Raw genomic sequence first — 18,649 nt, forward strand, 5'->3', positions numbered from 1 at the left:
AGAAGAAGAAGAAGAAGAGGAGGAAGCAGAAGCAGAGGAAGAGGAAGAAGCCGAGGAAGAGGAAGAAGAAGAAGTAGAGGAAGAGGAAGCAGCAGCAGAAGCAGAAGTAGAAGAAGAAGCAGAAGCAGAAGAAGAAGAAGAAGAAGAAGCAGAGGAAGAGGAAGAAGCAGAAGAAGCAGAAGAAGAGGAAGAAGCAGAGGAAGAGGAAGAAGCAGAAGAAGAGGAAGAAGAAGAGGAAGAGGAAGAACCAGAGGAAGAGGAAGAAGCAGAAGAAGAGGAAGAAGAAGAAGAAGAGGAAGAAGAAGAAGCAGAAGCAGAAGAAGAGGAAGAGGAAGAAGCTGAAGAAGCAGAGGAAGAGGAAGAAGCAGAGGAAGAGGAAGAAGCAGAAGAAGAGGAAGAAGAAGAAGCAGAAGCAGAAGAAGAGGAAGAGGAAGAAGCTGAAGAAGCAGAAGCAGAGGAAGAGGAAGAAGTAGAAGAAGAGGAAGAAGAAGAAGAAGAGGAAGAAGAAGAAGCAGAAGCAGAAGAAGAGGAAGAAGAAGAAGCAGAAGCAGAAGAAGAGGAAGAAGCAGAGGAAGAGGAAGAAGCAGAAGAAGAGGAAGAAGAAGAGGAAGAGGAAGAAGCAGAAGAAGCAGAAGAAGAGGAAGAAGCAGAGGAAGAGGAAGAAGCAGAAGTAGAAGAAGAAGCAGAAGAAGAAGCAGAAGCAGAAGAAGAGGAAGAAGCTGAAGAAGCAGAGGAAGAGGAAGAAGCAGAGGAAGAGGAAGAAGCAGAAGAAGAGGAAGAAGAAGAAGCAGAAGCAGAAGAAGAAGCAGAAGAAGAGGAAGAAGCTGATGAAGAAGCAGAAGAAGAAGCAGAAGAAGATGGCGGCGGCCCGCCTCCTCCGGCCCGCTGGGGGCAGCAGAGCAGCAGCAGCAGCTTCTCTTGTGATGAAGAGTCAGTGTAACAGTCTTTGAGCCGCTCGAGCCAACAGAGAAACTGTTAAACTGTTACAAACGGACTTTTTAACACTTTCAATCGCTCAACATGTCGCCAGAACACACGGTTTATCGCTGAGGTTTTCTGGATTTGTGCATCTGAACCCCAGAAAACGGAACTTTCACGATGCTTTCGGTAAGTGTCTTCACTGACGGTGATGTGGGGATTGTAGTAAACAGCGGGACGTTAGACTTTACGTTAACCGGTAATAAGTCCGTTAAAGCTGCTGGTGCTTCAAGTGGTTTTAGCTAAAGTTAGCTAATGAAGCTCTGAGAGCTGTAACGTTACAGGTACAAATAGTGTTAGCTAGTGAGCATCCGTTACTTAAAGTGTCAGAACCGCAGTGTACAAATACCGTGTGTCTAAATCCTGTTTATGCATCAGTAGAAAGTAACTAAGTACATTTACTCAAGTACTGAGTCAGCTGTAACACCTGAGACAGCTGTAACACCTGAGTCAGCTGTAACACTGTCAGCTGTAACACCTGAGTCAGCTGTAACACCTGAGTCAGCTGTAACACCTGAGACAGCTGTAACACCTGAGACAGCTGTAACACTGTCAGCTGTAACACCTGAGACAGCTGTAACACCTGGGTCAGCTGTAACACCTGGGTCAGCTGTAACACCTGGGTCAGCTGTAACACCTGAGTCAGCTGTAACACCTGAGTCAGCTGTAACACCTGGGTCAGCTGTAACACCTGAGTCAGCTGTAACACCTGGGTCAGCTGTAACACCTGAGTCAGCTGTAACACTGTCAGCTGTAACACTGTCAGCTGTAACACCTGGGTCAGCTGTAACACCTGGGTCAGCTGTAACACCTGAGTCAGCTGTAACACCTGAGTCAGCTGTAACACTGTCAGCTGTAACACCTGAGACAGCTGTAACACCTGGGTCAGCTGTAACACCTGGGTCAGCTGTAACACCTGGGTCAGCTGTAACACCTGGAGTCAGCTGTAACACCTGGAGTCAGCTGTAACACCTGGGTCAGCTGTAAACACCTGAGTCAGCTGTAACACTGTCAGCTGTAACACTGTCAGCTGTAACAGCTGGGTCAGCTGTAACACCTGGGTCAGCTGTAACACCTGCTGGTCAGCTGTAACACCTGGAGTCAGCTGCTGGTCAGCTGTAACACCTGAGTCAGCTGTAACACCTGGGTCAGCTGTAACACCTGGAGTCAGCTGTAACACTGTCAGCTGTAACACTGTCAGCTGTAACACCTGGGTCAGCTGTAACACCTGGAGTCAGCTGTAACACACAGCTGTAACAGTCAGCTGTAACACCTGGGTCAGCTGTAACACCTGGGTCAGCTGTAACACTGTCAGCTGTAACACCTGGGTCAGCTGTAACACCTGGGTCAGCTGTAACACCTGAGACAGCTGTAACACTGTCAGCTGTAACACCTGGGTCAGCTGTAACACCTGGGTCAGCTGTAACACCTGGGTCAGCTGTAACACCTGAGTCAGCTGTAACACCTGAGACAGCTGTAACACCTGGGTCAGCTGTAACACCTGAGTCAGCTGTAACACCTGAGTCAGCTGTAACACTGTCAGCTGTAACACCTGGGTCAGCTGTAACACTGTCAGCTGTAACACCTGGGTCAGCTGTAACACCTGGGTCAGCTGTAACACTGTCAGCTGTAACACCTGGGTCAGCTGTAACACCTGAGTCAGCTGTAACACTGTCAGCTGTAACACCTGTCAGCTGTAACACCTGTCAGCTGTAACACCTGGAGTCAGCTGTAACACCTGTCAGCTGTAACACTCAGCTGTAACACCTGTAACAGCTGTAACAGCTGTAACACCTGTCAGCTGTAACACCTGTCAGCTGTCAGCTGTAACACCTGTCAGCTGTCAGCTGTAACACCTGGAGTCAGCTGTAACACCTGGTCAGTCAGCTGTAACACCTGGGTCAGCTGTAAACACCTGTCAGCTGGTCAGTCAGCTGTAACACCTGGAGTCAGCTGTAACACCTGAGTCAGCTGTAACACCTGTCAGTCCTGCAGCTAACACCTGTAAGCACCTGGGTCAGCTGTAACACCTGAGACAGCTGTAACACTGTCAGCTGTAACACCTGGGTCAGCTGTAACACCTGAGTCAGCTGTAACACTGTCAGCTGTAACACCTGGGTCAGCTGTAACACCTGAGTCAGGTCAGCTGGGTCAGCTGTAACACCTGAGTCAGCTGTAACACTGGGTCAGCTGTCAGCTGTAACACCTGAGACAGCTGTAACACTGTCAGCTGTAACACCTGAGACAGCTGTAACACCTCAGCTGGTCAGCTGTAACACCTGGGTCAGCTGTAACACCTGTCAGCTGACAGCTGTAACACTGTCAGCTGTAACACCTGGGTCAGCTGTAACACCTGGGTCAGCTGTAACACTGTCAGCTGTAACACCTGAGTCAGCTGTAACACCTGGGTCAGCTGTAACACCTGAGTCAGCTGTAACACCTGAGACAGCTGTAACACTGTCAGCTGTAACACCTGGGTCAGCTGTAACACCTGAGACAGCTGTAACACCTGGGTCAGCTGTAACACCTGAGACAGCTGTAACACCTGGGTCAGCTGTAACACCTGGGTCAGCTGTAACACCTGAGACAGCTGTAACACTGTCAGCTGTAACACCTGAGACAGCTGTAACACCTGAGACAGCTGTAACACTGTCAGCTGTAACACCTGGGTCAGCTGTAACACCTGAGACAGCTGTAACACTGTCAGCTGTAACACTGTCAGCTGTAACACCTGAGACAGCTGTAACACTGTCAGCTGTAACACTGTCAGCTGTAACACCTGAAACAGCTGTAACACCTGGGTCAGCTGTAACACCTGGGTCAGCTGTAACACTGTCAGCTGTAACACTGTCAGCTGTAACACCTGAGTCAGCTGTAACACTGTCAGCTGTAACACCTGAGACAGCTGTAACACTGTCAGCTGTAACACTGTCAGCTGTAACACCTGAGTCAGCTGTAACACCTGGGTCAGCTGTAACACCTGGGTCAGCTGTAACACCTGAGTCAGCTGTAACACCTGAGTCAGCTGTAACACTGTCAGCTGTAACACCTGGAGACAGCTGTAACACTGTCAGACAGCTGTAACACTGTCAGCTGTAACACCTGGGTCAGCTGTAACACCTGAGACAGCTGTAACACCTGGGTCAGCTGTAACACCTGGGTCAGCTGTAACACCTGAGGGCATAAAAACAGGTAAGTGGTCTGAGAATAGATAGACAAGTGCCGGTAGTATGAATACAAAGCTACTGAAAGACACAGACCATCACCTGTCATGTGCACATATAAGTTCAAATGAACACTTTAGAACAGGTGGTGTCAATGAAAGGTTACCTGAGCTCACCTGACAGGACTGTGGCGGTCCATCAGACACAACAAACTGTAAACCAGAGTCCTAAACATTAAGTCTCAGCGCCTCTGCTCTTTCTCCCTGAAGGTTCATGTGTTGTGGAGGTATTCCAGGTGAGGTGGTCCGCCTCTGACATGTTAGGACCAGACTGAGTGTGGTGTCCTGGTCTGTGCAGGTTGTTCAGAGGAGGAGGGAGGTGGCCTGCCAGTGGGAGGGTCCAGAGGAGCAGAGGAGGGAGGTGGGCTGTCAGAGCGAGTCAGCAGAGAGGAGAGACGCTGCCGTCCAGGTGGACCTGCTGACTCAGCAGCTCTGCTGGGGACACACAGGTGAGACTCACTGCAGGTACAAACCTGAGGACAGGAGGCCTCGTTTAGAACTGGACCGAACTTTATTTCAGAGGGAAGTCTGCTTCCTGTTTTCTATCTGACACATTAACAACAGGACGTTCAGGTGTTTCACTGCTGTCAGCTCACATGCTGCAGGTAAAGAGGGTCACTGGATATTCATTCGTTCATCATGAACATGAAACTATAGTAGAGACGGTCGTCAGATTGCTGCTGTGGCTGTCGGAGGGTTTTTAGCCTCTTCTGCTCCGGTCGCAGCTCCAGCAGAAAACACTTTCTATAAACTGATCTGAGAAGAATCTCCTCAACAACTTCAAACGGACTCTTTCACAGTTTCACACTTTATAAACTGCTTTTATTTCCTTTGACTGAGACGATAAATGTATTACAGTGATGTTAGAAGGTGGCAGACTCACCTGTCTCTCTCCCTGCCTGTCTCTCTGCCTGTCTCTCTCTCTGCCTGTCTCTCTCTCTGCCTGTCTCTCTCTCTCCCTGTCTGTCTCCCTGCCTGTCTCTCTGCCTGTCTCTCTCTCTGCCTGTCTCTCTCTCTCCCTGTCTGTCTCTCTGCCTGTCTCTCTCCCTGCCTGTCTCTCTCTCTCTCCCTGTCTGTCTCTCTGCCTGTCTCTCTCCCTGTCTCTCTCTCTCTCTGCCTGGCTCTCTCCCTGCCTGTCTCCCTGCCTGTCTCTCTCTCTCCCTGCCTGTCTCTCTCTCTCCCTGCCTGTCTCTCTGCCTGTCTCTCTCTCTCCCTGCCTGTCTCTCTCTCTCCCTGTCTGTCTCTCTGCCTGTCTCTCTCCCTGTCTCTCTCTCTCTCTGTCTGTCTCTCTGCCTGTCTCTCTCCCTGCCTGTCTCTCTGCCTGTCTCTCTCTCTCTCCCTGTCTGTCTCTCTGCCTGTTTCTCTCCCTGCCTGTCTCTCTCTCTCCCTGTCTGTCTCTCTGCCTGTTTCTCTCCCTGCCTGTCTCTCTCTCTCCCTGTCTGTCTCTCTGCCTGTCTCTCTCCCTGTCTCTCTCTCTCCTGTCTGTCTCTCTGCCTGTCTCTCTCCCTGTCTCTCTCTCTCTCTGCCTGTCTCTCTGCCTGTCTCTCTCTCTCTCTCCCTGTCTGTCTCTCTGCCTGTCTCTCTCCCTGCCTGTCTCTCTGCCTGTCTGTCTCCCTGCCTGTCTCTCTCCCTGCCTGTCTCTCTGCCTGTCTCTCTCTCTCTCCCTGTCTGTCTCTCTGCCTGTCTCTCTCCCTGCCTGTCTCTCTCTCTCTCCTGCCTGTCTCTCTCTCTCTCCCTGTCTGTCTCTCTGCCTGTCTCTCTCCCTGCCTGTCTCTCTCTCTCTCTCCCTGTCTGTCTCTCTGCCTGTCTCTCTCCCTGCCTGTCTCTCTCTCTCCCTGCCTGTCTCTCTGCCTGTCTCTCTCTCTCTCCTGTCTGTCTCTCTGCCTGTCTCTCTCCCTGCCTGTCTCTCTCTCTCTCCCTGTCTGTCTCTCTGCCTGGCTCTCTCCCTGCCTGTCTCCCTGCCTGTCTCTCTCTCTCCCTGCCTGCCTCTCTCTCTCTCCCTGCCTGTCTCTCTGCCTGTCTCTCTGTCTCCCTGCCTGTCTCTCTCTCTCCTGTCTGTCTCTCTGCCTGTCTCTCCCTGTCTCTCTCTCTCTCCTGTCTGTCTCTCTGCCTGTCTCTCTCTGCCTGCCTCTCTCTCTGCCTCTCTCTCTCTCTCTCCCTGTCTGTCTCTCTCCCTGTCTCTCTCCCTGTCTGTCTCTCTCTCTCTCCCTGTCTGTCTCTCTCCCTGTCTCTCTCCCTGTCTCTCTCTCTCCCTGTCTGTCTCTCTGCCTGTCTCTCTCCCTGTCTGTCTCTCTCCCTGTCTGTCTCTCTGCCTGTTTCTCTCCCTGCCTGTCTCTCTCTCTCCCTGTCTGTCTCTCTGCCTGTCTCTCTCCCTGTCTCTCTCTCTCTCTGTCTGTCTCTCTGCCTGCCTGTCTCCCTGCCTGTCTCTCTCCCTGCCTCTGTCTCTCTCTCTCTCCCTGTCTGTCTCCCTGTCTGTCTCTCTCCCTGTCTCTCTCTCTCTCTGTCTGTCTCTCTGCCTGTCTCTCTCCCTGCCTGTCTCTCTGCCTGTCTCCCTGCCTGTCTCTCTCTCCTGCCTGTCTCTCTGCCTGTCTCTCTGCCTGTCTCCCTGCCTGTCCTCAGGTGTGTGTGGTGTGGCGTGGCGGTGTGTGTCTGTCAGAGCGGATGAACCAGGAGGGGGCGCCCTGCTGCAGCACTGCAGCGCACACACACCGGACCCGGGACAGCACATACACCACAGCCCCCCCCTCTACCTGCTGTGCCCCCCCCTCAGACACACACTGTTCGGACCGCCTGCAGACCTCCTGCAGACCACCTTGTTACCCAGCATGCCTCTGTGCGGCGTGTCCCCCACAGGAGGAGGGAGGTGTGAAGCTTCTCCTCCCCTGACTCCTGCAGACGTCTCAGCTCCTCCTTCTGGACTCATCGCTCCTCTGAGCCCCCGCCTGGCCGAGGAGGAGGAGGAGGAGGAGGAGGAGGAGGAGGAGGAGGAGGAAGGCTCGTTAAAACACGAGGACAGTAAGTTGCTGTAAGAGTTTATTCAGGTTTTTTATTTTAGATTTATAAATTATATTTATTAACATTTCAGAAACCAGGACCACAGAAAGTCCTGGTTTGGATCCGCAACTAAAATGAAAGTAGTGAAACTGTCCAGTTGTGAGGCCGGGAGAGGAACGTGGTGGGAGTCTGAAGTGGTCCTGACCCCCCAGTGGTTCTCTCAGTGCGCCTGCTGCTACGCGCCACAAACCAGCCAATCAGAACGCGACCTGTGCAAGGAAGTGACGCAGAATACACGACCTGTCGTAGGAGCGTGTCTGAATAAAGTTTAGGGGAAAAACAAACACACAAACCAAAGCTGATTGTATTGGACGACGTAATAAACTGACAGAATCAGCTGTTCGCTTTCTGCTCGACTTCAACAGTGAATCGATTATCTGTGACTGATCGATACTTCAGCTCTACGCAGAGCCTCTCTTAAAGGGACATACGCGTCTTTTTGTTTGTCCGAATGTTAACAGATCTAAATGTTTCTGTCCGCTCTTTCTACAGATGAGAGTTTCCGTGGTAACGGACGGTCCACAATAACAGCACAGAAGAAGAAGAGGCGGACGTCCCAGCGGGGCGAGCCGACCAAACCGACCAAACACATCGCGGGAAGAGTTCAGCCCGGCGCGAGGAGACCCGGCAGCACCGCCCGCCGTCAGAGGAAGACGGACGATGATGAGAAGTCGCAGCCCGACCAGCGTCACGACGCCATCCAATCAGAAGCGAGGAGCTCCATCACAGAGACGCCTTCAAAAGCCAACAGCAGGACGCGAGGAGAGACGCGGCAGCGCTGCAGGAAGGGAGGCATCAAAACAGGACGACCTGCAGCACAAATCCAACGCGCCCGGGCCGAGGCAGGACGACACAAAACCATGGTGAAGAAGAAGGAGGAGGAGGAGGAGGAGGAGGAGGGAGTCAAACCTGTGAAAACGGAGCAGGAGGGGAGGCCGAGGAGGAAGGCGGTCGGTCCACCAATCAGGTACCTGATAGAGTTTGAGGAGCGGTCACACGGCCCGTCAGCGGCCAATCACAGCAGAGCGAGGGGAGCGAAGGTGAAAAGGAAGCTGGGGAGGCTGAGCAAGGAGCATCGGGAGGAGGAGGAGCTAACAGAGAGGACCGGCAGCAGCGGGGTGGAGTCCTCGGAGGACGGAGGAGTGGGCGGAGGGTGGCAGCTCTGTCAGGTGGGTCCTCGTGTAACACCGAAGCCGCAAAGGTAAAACTCGTAACTCCGACGTGCTGAAGATGAGTCATACAGGGTCAAACCGAAAGCGTTGACATAACGCTGCTAAATGACTCTTCTGTCATTTCAATGTGGTGAAAACTTTATTAAAATGCAGTAGATGAACAGTGTTGCTCGTCCGCAAGGCGCCGCGCTTTGGGAAGCACTGATTCAGGGACACGGGTCTGTGATTGATTTTATCCAATCAGAATCAAGACTGAAGTTATAAATGACAGAAGTTCATGTTAACAACCTGCAGCTGAGAGAAGCTCAGGGAAATAACTGAAGCCGCTGCTGCTGATGATGATGATGATGATGATGATGATGATGATGATGATGATGATGATAAAACTTTTCATGCCTGAATCCAGTTTTTTATGTTCTTAACTGAATTATTGAGTCAAGTCTGAGCAGTGTTTTAGCCAAATACTCAAAGCTGAAATATCAACCTCTTCTGGTCAGATTGTCCTGAAAGTCGCTGATCTCCTTCCTGCTCACATGACGAAGCCTCCAGACTTTAATGACTTCATGATTTTCCCCTAGCGTCACCCTCAGGACACACTTTACGTTTTTAGCTCCACTCCCAAGAAAACATCCAGAATAAACCTCATGAATCCACTCAGACGCCAGAGAAAGAAAGCGGCTGCAGAACCTGCCTGAGAATCCTGCTGTTTCTAAGTGTCCTTCAGTCTCACAGTGATCCAGAGACAGCTGTCTGTCCGTCCACGGGTCCACTGCAGACAGGAGCTGCTGACTGCTGGTTCGGCTGCTCTGACGGCGGGTCACACCTCGTCTAATCCCCAGTTTGAGTTCTGAGGCGATATGATACACAGACACACACATGCCAAACCTCTGTGTTCCTGCAGGTATTTTCCTGGAAAAAAGGAGCCAAATTTGGTGAGAATTCCCAGGAAATCAGAATCCGAAACACTTTATTGATCCCCGCGGGGAAACTCTGCTACAGCAGCTCGCTGTCACGTCAGCGCACACAGGAACAGAAGCACTGAGCAAATCAGAATATAACACACTGTAATACAGGTCAGATCAGCGAAGTACAAAGTATAAAAGCTAAAATAAGTGTAAAGGACAAACTGGGCTTACCGGCTGATGATAAGTGTGTACGGTGTAATAATACAAGGTGATAATATAAGTAGTTCCTCGACGACGAGACGGAGCTGCGGCAACAGGCCGCATGCACGAAATACTGGTTTCTCTGAACTTGAACCCCAGTCCATCACCTGAGGTACTAACCCACCTGTCTGTGTCTCTGTCTGTCGTCAGGTGTGTGGTCTGACCTTCACCTGTCAGTCGTCCCTGCAGCTCCACCTGCCCGTCCACAGAGCAGGACGCCGGCTCGGCCGCGCCAGCACCCTGCGACTGCACCGTCGCCACGGCGACGGGCCGGCGCCCGGCGGCACCCGAGCTGCTGATGACAAACGGGACGAGGACGTCCTCCTCCCAGCTCCCACCAAGGATCCTGATTGGTCAAAACGCAGAAAGCGTGTGCGCAGAAATCCCTGGTGGTGGGTCGACTACCGAACCACGATGAGGAGGAGGCGCGACGTAGAGAGGTGGAGGAGGCTGCAGGAGAGAGAGAGAGGAAGGGAGGGGAGAAAGAGGGAGGAGGAGGAGAGGAAGAAACGAGTGTAGAGAGGAGGAGGAGGAGGAGGGGAAAGAAGAGTCTGGAGGAGGAGGAGGAGGAGAAGAAAAAGGAGGAGGAGGAGAGGGAGGAGGAGAAAAGGAGGAGGTGAAACGAGTCTGTTTGAAGGAGGAGGGGGGAGGAGAGAAGGAGGAGAGGGACAGACAGGTGGAGGTGGAAAAGGAGGTGGTGGAGCAGCCTCAGAGGCCGAGGAGGAAGATGGTCGGCCCACCAATCAGATACCTCCTGGAGTCAGAGGCGCAGTCACATGGTCCTGTAACAGCCAATCAGGACAGAGGGTGGGGATTTAAACAGGACAGAAAACCACAGAAGAAGAGCGAAGCCAGAGGCGGAGCTTCGGACGACACAGCCGTGATTGACAGGCCTGAGGACGCAGAGCAGACAGACAGGCAGGCAGGTTGGACAGTCACAGAGAGACAGACGGGTTTGCACAGACGGACTTACCTGGTGTACGTAGACCTGCAGAGCGGCCAGGTGAACATCATCTCCCCCTGCTGTGTCAGACTGCAGCGTCTCCTCTGATTGGTTGATTATTGTATCAACAGGTGAGACAGGAAACGTGTGTTTGTATGTGTAGCGTTAAAGGTTCTATTTGTTCTATGAGGTTCTGCTCACGTTCTTAAAGTGAAGTGTGAACACGGTCTATTCTCTGCCCGTCCACGACTCACAGAGAGACAGACAGGTCAGAGAGAGACAGACAGGTCACAGAGAGACAGACAGGTCAGATGGTCAGAGAGAGACAGACAGGTCACAGAGAGACAGACAGGTCACAGAGAGACAGACAGGTCAGAGGGTCAGAGAGAGAGAGACAGGTCACAGAGAGACAGACAGGTCAGAGAGAGACAGACAGGTCACAGAGAGACAGACAGGTCAGATGGTCAGAGAGAGACAGACAGGTCAGAGAGAGACGGACAGGTCAGAGAGACAGACAGGTCAGAGGATCACAGAGAGACAGACAGGTCACAGAGAGACAGACAGGTCAGAGGGTCACAGAGAGACAGACAGGTCACAGAGAGACAGACAGGTCAGAGGGAGACAGACAGGTCACAGAGAGACAGACAGGTCAGATGGTCAGAGAGAGACAGACAGGTCAGATGGTCAGAGAGAGACAGACAGGTCAGAGAGAGACAGACAGGTCAGATGGTCACAGAGAGACAGACAGGTCACAGAGAGACAGACAGGTCAGAGAGACAGACAGGTCACAGAGAGACACAGACAGATCACAGTGACAGACAGGTCACAGAGAGACAGACAGGTCAGACGGTCACAGAGACACAGACAGGTCACAGAGAGACAGACAGGTCACAGAGAGACAGACAGGTCAGAGGGTCACAGAGACACAGACAGGTCACAGAGAGACAGACAGGTCAGAGAGACAGACAGGTCAGAGGGTCACAGAGAGACAGACAGGTCACAGAGAGACAGACAGGTCAGACGGTCACAGAGAGACAGGCAGGTCACAGAGAGACAGACAGGTCACAGAGAGACAGGCAGGTCACAGAGAGACAGACAGGTCACAGAGAGACAGACAGGTCAGACGGTCACAGAGAGACAGACAGGTCACAGAGAGACACAGACAGATCACAGTGACAGACAGGTCACAGAGAGACAGACAGGTCAGACGGTCACAGAGACACAGACAGGTCAGAGAGACAGACAGGTCACAGAGAGACAGACAGGTCAGAGGGTCACAGAGAGACAGACAGGTCACAGAGAGACAGACAGGTCACAGAGACACAGACAGGTCAGAGGGTCACAGAGAGACAGACAGGTCACAGAGACACAGACAGGTCACAGAGAGACAGACAGGTCACAGAGAGACAGACAGGTCAGACGGTCACAGAGAGACAGACAGGTCACAGAGAGACACAGACAGATCACAGTGACAGACAGGTCACAGAGAGACAGACAGGTCAGACGGTCACAGAGACACAGACAGGTCAGAGAGACAGACAGGTCACAGAGAGACAGACAGGTCAGAGGGTCACAGAGAGACAGACAGGTCACAGAGAGACAGACAGGTCACAGAGACACAGACAGGTCAGAGGGTCACAGAGAGACAGACAGGTCACAGAGACACAGACAGGTCAGAGAGACAGACAGGTCAGACGGTCACAGAGACACAGACAGGTCACAAAGAGAGACAGACAGGTCACAGAGAGACAGACAGGTCACAGAGAGACAGACAGGTCAGACGGTCACAGAGAGACAGACAGGTCAGAGAGAGACAGACAGGTCACAGAGACACAGACAGGTCAGAGGGTCACAGAGAGACAGACAGGTCACAGAGACACAGACAGGTCACAGAGAGACAGACAGGTCAGACGGTCAGAGAGAGACAGACAGGTCACAGAGAGACAGACAGGTCACAGAGAGACAGACAGGTCAGAGGGTCACAGAGAGACAGACAGGTCACAGAGAGACAGACAGGTCACAGAGACACAGACAGGTCAGAGGGTCACAGAGAGACAGACAGGTCACAGAGACACAGACAGGTCAGAGAGACAGACAGGTCAGACGGTCACAGAGACACAGACAGGTCACAAAGAGAGACAGACAGGTCACAGAGAGACAGACAGGTCACAGAGAGACAGACAGGTCAGACGGTCACAGAGACACAGACAGGTCACAGAGAGACAGACAGGTCAGAGAGACAGACAGGTCAGAGAGACAGACAGGTCACAGAGAGACAGACAGGTCACAGAGAGACAGACAGGTCAGACGGTCACAGAGACACAGACAGGTCACAAAGAGAGACAGACAGGTCACAGAGAGACAGACAGGTCAGAGAGACAGACAGGTCAGAGGGTCACAGAGACACAGACAGGTCAGAGGGTCACAGAGAGACAGACAGGTCACAGAGAGACAGACAGGTCACAGAGAGACAGACAGGTCAGAGGGTCACAGAGACACAGACAGGTCAGAGGGTCACAGAGACACAGACAGGTCACAGAGACACAGACAGGTCAGAGGGTCACAGAGACACAGACAGGTCAGAGGGTCACAGAGACACAGACAGGTCACAGAGACACAGACAGGTCACAGAGAGAGACAGACAGGTCAGAGAGAGACAGACATCACTACGTGATTTATACCGGGACTTTTATTGTGGTAATCTATTCAACACCACATGCAGACTTTTATTGTGAAAATCACGTCTGTCTCAGAGGTTATTTGTCAGATTGAAGCCACCAAAGTGAGATTCAATGAGCTTTTATCAGATTAATATTATTTATTGATCAACAGACTGAATAAAGTGACACAGAAGGTCGATAAGTTTCCCAGAACTCAGCGTGTCTTCATGTGTTTATAAGAACAAACAAATGGTCAGTATTAATAATGCAGTAATGGGAACACCTGTGCTCTCAAGCACACTCTCTGACCTTCTTCTCCACACCACACCTCAGCTCAACGAGCTGCGCGCCGGCCCCACACATTACGGTAACACGGCGCGCTCCGTCCATTACGGTAAACAGTGGAAACAGGAAGTGAGCGCCAACAGAAGCGGCGCAGTGTTGCTGCTCTGAAGACCAAGATGAAGTTCGTGCTGAAATGACTGAAAGTGGCGCTCAGGTGAGAAAATGAGTAAAGTAAAGAGAGTATCTGTGTAGAACTTTAACTGTCAGTAAAACTCAGTTTGTCTCAGATTTACAGTTTTACTCACTTTAGCTTCAGAGTCAAAGTCACTGCTGCACATTAAATTAGCTTTTAATGGAGTTCAGTGGCTGGTACAGTCTACACGCTGGAACAGTGTATAAACAGTAGAGGTACAGTCTACACGCTGGAACAGTGTATAAACAGTAGAGGTACAGTCTACACGCTGGCACAGTGTATAAACAGTAGAGGTACAGTCTACACGCTGGCACAGTGTATAAACAGTAGAGGTACAGTCTACACGCTGGCACAGTGTATAAACCGTAGGGGTACAGTCTACACGCTGGCACAGTGTATAAACAGTACGAGGTACAGTCTACACGCTGGCACAGTGTATAAACCGTAGGGGTACAGTCTACACGCTGGAACAGTGTATAAACCGTAGGGGTACAGTCTACACGCTGGCACAGTGTATAAACAGTAGAGGTACAGTCTACACGCTGGCACAGTGTATAAACAGTAGAGGTACAGTCTACACGCTGGCACAGTACGAGGTACAGTCTACACGCTGGCACAGTGTATAAACAGTAGAGGTACAGTCTACACGCTGGCACAGTGTATAAACAGTAGGAGGTACAGTCTACACGCTGGCACAGTGTATAAACAGTAGGGGTACAGTCTACACGCTGGCACAGTGTATAAACCGTAGGGGTACAGTCTACACGCTGGCACAGTGTATAAACAGTAGAGGTACAGTCTACACGCTGGCACAGTGTATAAACAGTAGAGGTACAGTCTACACGCTGGCACAGTACGAGGTACAGTCTACACGCTGGCACAGTGTATAAACAGTAGAGGTACAGTCTACACGCTGGCACAGTGTATAAACAGTAGGAGGTACAGTCTACACGCTGGAACAGTGTATAAACAGTAGGGGTACAGTCTACACGCTGGCACAGTGTATAAACAGTAGGAGGTACAGTCTACACGCTGGCACAGTGTATAAACAGTAGGGGTACAGTCTACACGCTGGAACAGTGTATAAACAGTAGGGGTACAGTCTACACGCTGGAACAGTGTATAAACAGTAGGGGTACAGTCTACACGCTGGCACAGTGTATAAACAGTAGAGGTACAGTCTACACGCTGGCACAGCACGAGGTACAGTACACGCTGGCACAGTGTATAAACAGTAGAGGTACAGTCTACACGCTGGCACAGTGTATAAACAGTACGAGGTACAGTCTACACGCTGGCACAGTGTATAAACAGTAGGGGTACAGTCTACACGCTGGCACAGTGTATAAACCGTGAGGGGTACAGTCTACACGCTGGCACAGTGTATAAACAGTAGAGGTACAGTCTACACGCTGGCACAGTGTATAAACAGTAGAGGTACAGTCTACACGCTGGCACAGTACGAGGTACAGTCTACACGCTGGCACAGTGTATAAACAGTAGAGGTACAGTCTACACGCTGGCACAGTGTATAAACAGTAGGAGGTACAGTCTACACGCTGGAACAGTGTATAAACAGTAGGGGTACAGTCTACACGCTGGCACAGTGTATAAACAGTAGGGGTACAGTCTACACGCTGGCACAGTGTATAAACAGTAGAGGTACAGTCTACACGCTGGCACAGTGTATAAACAGTAGGAGGTACAGTCTACACGCTGGAACAGTGTATAAACAGCAGAGTGATTAGCTGTGTGTCTCTGCAGCTGTTTGCTCGTCTGGAGCCTCGTCGCTGTCTGAAGGACATCGAACCTCGTCTGTTTCCTGAAGACGGAGGACCCGACCATGGTGACTGGCCACGCCCACTTCCTGTCACCACACGTCACATGACATCAATGAATTAAAAAATATGCAGCAGGAACCACTTTATTGGTGACTTTGTGAATAACTGTTACAGTGTTTGATCAGCTGCTATGTGTGTGACTCTGTCAGGTGAGGTGGTGGAGCTGTATGGAACAGAGGGCACAGGTGAGTTCACAGGAAACACTTCTGCCTCTAAATCATGCTCCTTCTCAGCTCTATATGTTTATTCTGGGACTCCACTACAGTAGCTTTGCATCATTCACAGTTCACAAAAAGCAGTTAACTGCTGCTAACTGTAGCTGCCGTTAGCTCAGTTAGCCATGCAGCTAGTGATTAGCTTAGCTGACTCTGCCCGGACTGGGACTTACACCGTTAGCACGGGAGCTTTGGACCGCCGGCAGGAGGAGGTTTTCAGACCCGGGCTCCAAGCTCCCAGTCCGGGCAGAGTCAGCTAGCTGCACAGCTAACTAGCTAATGGCAGCTACAGTTAGCAGTAGTTAGTGGCTCCTTTAGCAACAAGTAAAGCCACCTGTCCATCAAGAAACTAACTTCACAACCGAAAAAGCTCTTTCTGCGAGACAAACTGACCGACAACCTCCATAAAGTCGTCACTTTTACATATTTACATCGTCATTTGAAACTTTGGCCACGTTTAATATGAACGTCATTGTAACATCATATACGGGACCGAACAACAGGTCACCTTTAACCTGGCTCGAGCTCGCTGTGAACTGTGTGTCTCAGGTAAGACGGAGCTGCTCTACCACCTGCTGTGTCGCTGTGTGTTGCCGGCGGTGACCGGCGGTCTGGAGGTGGACGTTGTGTTCGTGGACACTGACTACAGTCTGGACATGTTACGACTGGTCAGCATCCTGGACAGCAGACTGAACGCAGGTGTGCGCGCACACACACACACACACACACACACACACACCAAAGAAGAAGAAGAAGAAGAAGAAGAAGAAGCAGTCACCTGCTTTTTAAAAACATTCTTCCATTTTGATAAATTTCAAACGAGATAAAAAGACGAACTGCTGCTCAGACGGAGAATAAAACCATCTTTGTTCAGATCGTTGCTTTAAACTCTGAAGGAGACGCTGACATTTATCCTGTCTGTCTCTCTGTCTGTCTCTCTCTGTCTGTCTCTCTGTCTCTCTCTCTCCCTGTCTGTCTCTCTGTCTGTCTCTGTCTCTCTGTCCCTGTCTCTCTCTCTGTCTGTCTGTCTCCCTGTCTGTCTCCCTCTCTCTCTCTCTCCCTGTCTGTCTCTCTCCCTGTCTGTCTCTGTCTCTCTCTCTCTCTGTCTCTCTCCCTGTCTGTCTCTGTCTCTCTGTCTGTCTCTGTCTCTCTGTCTCTGTCCCTGTCTCTCTCTCTGTCTGTCTGTCTCCCTGTCTCTCTCTCTCTCTCTCTCCCTGTCTGTCTCTGTCTCTCTCTCTCTGTCTGTCTCTCTCTGTCTCTGTCTCTGTCCCTGTCTGTCTCTCTGTCTGTCTCTCTGTCTCTCTCTCTCTCTCTCTCTCTCTCTCTCTCTCTCTCTCTCTCTCTCTCTCTCTCTCTCTCTCTCTCTGTCTCTCTCTCTCTGTCTCTCTCCCTGTCTCTCTCCCCCTGTCTGTCTCTCTCTGTCTCTCTCCCTGTCTCTCTCTCTCTCTCCCTGTCTCTCTCTCCCTGTCTGTCTCTCTCTGTCTCTCTCTCTCTCTCTCTCTCTCTCTCCCTGTCTGTCTCTGTCCCTGTCTCTCTCTCTGTCTGTCTCTGTGTCTCTCTCCCTGTCTCTCTGTCTGTCTGTCTCTCTCTGTCTGTCTCTCTGTCTCTCTCCCTGTCTCTCTGTCTCCCTGTCTCTCTCCCTGTCTCTCTCCCTGTCTCCCTGTCTCCTCTCTCTGTCTCTCTCTCTGTCTCTCTCTCTCTCTGTCTCTCTCCCTGTCTGTCTCCCTGTCTGTCTCCCTGTCTGTTTAGCTCGCTCTACCGTCTCGCCCTCAGCAGCTTCAGACGAGGCGGCGTTGCGTTCGTGTCTGTCTCGCCTCCTGGTCGTCCACTGCTCCTCCTCCTCCCAGCTCCTCCTCACCCTCCACTTCCTGCAGACCTCCTTGTCGTCGCGGCCCAGCCTGGCGCTCCTCCTCATCGACAGCATCTCTGCTTTCTATTGGCTGGACCGCTGCGAGGGCGGGGCCAGCTTCACCAGGCAGGAAGAGAAGCTCAGCAAGTGTGCAGAGCTGCTAGGCCGACTGCTCAGGTAGTACTCATCAGTTCGGAGGCTCTAGAGGCCCTTTAGAGGGTTCTAGGGGTCCTCTATGTGGTTGGGCGGTTCTAGTGGTTCTGTACGTGGTTCTACTGGTCCATTATGAAGTTCAAGTGGTTGTGGAGGAACGTGGCGGAACAACAGCGCACTGACACACTGCATGTTGGCTTCACTGTTATGCTCTGTCTCCTCTCAGGGATTACAGAATCACTGTCTTTGCCACCTGCCACGCCATCAGGAGGAGCTCCAGTGGACCCTCCTCCTCCTCCTCCTCCTCCTCCTCTGAGCATGACCGGCCGTACCTCTGTCGCCCCTGGCAACAGCTGGTGACCCATCGGCTGCTGTGCTCCAGGCAGGAGGCAGCAAACAACATGGCCGCTGCAGCAGGAGGAAGCAAGGAGCAGAGGAGACGGCAGGTCTTTACCGTCCACTGCACCTCCTCCTCCTCCTCCTCCTCCTCCTCCTCCTCCAGGACGAAGGCTTACAGAAGCAGCTCCTTCTACGTGACAGATGGAGGAGTGGAGTTTATCTGAACTGTGGCTGGACAGTAAACATCAGGTCGTTCTCTGCAGGTGAAACTTGTTTTTCCAGATTGTAAATGAAGAGCCGGCCCTGTACGTGTTGTTGTTGTTTTGATTTCTTTTGAAAAAGTAGTCCTTTATATGTTTGGGTTACTGGATACATACATTTGTCAAAGTTGAATAAACGTGTGTTGGGACCCAGGAGGTGTTATTGTTTTTATCAAGCTTCACTGCACAGCAGGAAGTGCTGAGATGCAGCAGCTGCCGGCCGGAGCAATAGATAAAGAATCGATTACATCTGGGATCCATGATGATCCGGTCACTGATATTGAACCTACACTTATGAATCAGTAGATAAAAAGAAAA

The 18,649-nt window shown here is 51.5% G+C and overlaps 2 protein-coding genes across 3 annotated transcripts; both read left to right on the forward strand.

Annotated features, from left to right (window-relative positions):
* Positions 1-766: 766 nt before the first annotated feature.
* On the forward strand, positions 767-13,409 carry LOC122866477. The gene is made up of 7 exons (XM_044176206.1): positions 767-1,107; positions 4,500-4,650; positions 6,821-7,216; positions 7,748-8,424; positions 9,744-10,823; positions 11,101-11,127; positions 13,182-13,409. Exons 1-5 carry the CDS (start codon positions 1,099-1,101, stop codon positions 10,110-10,112), a joined length of 1,602 nt encoding a protein of 533 aa, XP_044032141.1. The 5' UTR covers positions 767-1,098; the 3' UTR covers positions 10,113-10,823; positions 11,101-11,127; positions 13,182-13,409.
* Positions 13,410-13,538: 129 nt separating this feature from the next.
* On the forward strand, positions 13,539-18,485 carry xrcc2 (X-ray repair complementing defective repair in Chinese hamster cells 2). 2 transcript variants are annotated; one of them, XM_044176254.1, is made up of 6 exons: positions 13,539-13,695; positions 15,439-15,520; positions 15,665-15,700; positions 16,280-16,429; positions 17,480-17,756; positions 17,959-18,485. In XM_044176254.1, the coding sequence occupies exons 1-6, from the start codon at positions 13,675-13,677 to the stop codon at positions 18,293-18,295; spliced, it is 903 nt and encodes a 300-aa protein (XP_044032189.1). In that variant the 5' UTR covers positions 13,539-13,674; the 3' UTR covers positions 18,296-18,485. The 2 variants fall into 2 exon arrangements, with proteins under 2 accessions (XP_044032189.1, XP_044032190.1); XM_044176255.1 differs by having other exon boundaries at positions 13,618-13,695; positions 16,234-16,429.
* Positions 18,486-18,649: the final 164 nt, after the last annotated feature.

This window comes from Siniperca chuatsi, linkage group LG19 (assembly GCF_020085105.1).
Source record: "Siniperca chuatsi isolate FFG_IHB_CAS linkage group LG19, ASM2008510v1, whole genome shotgun sequence".
Classification (NCBI taxonomy): domain Eukaryota; kingdom Metazoa; phylum Chordata; class Actinopteri; order Centrarchiformes; family Sinipercidae; genus Siniperca; species Siniperca chuatsi.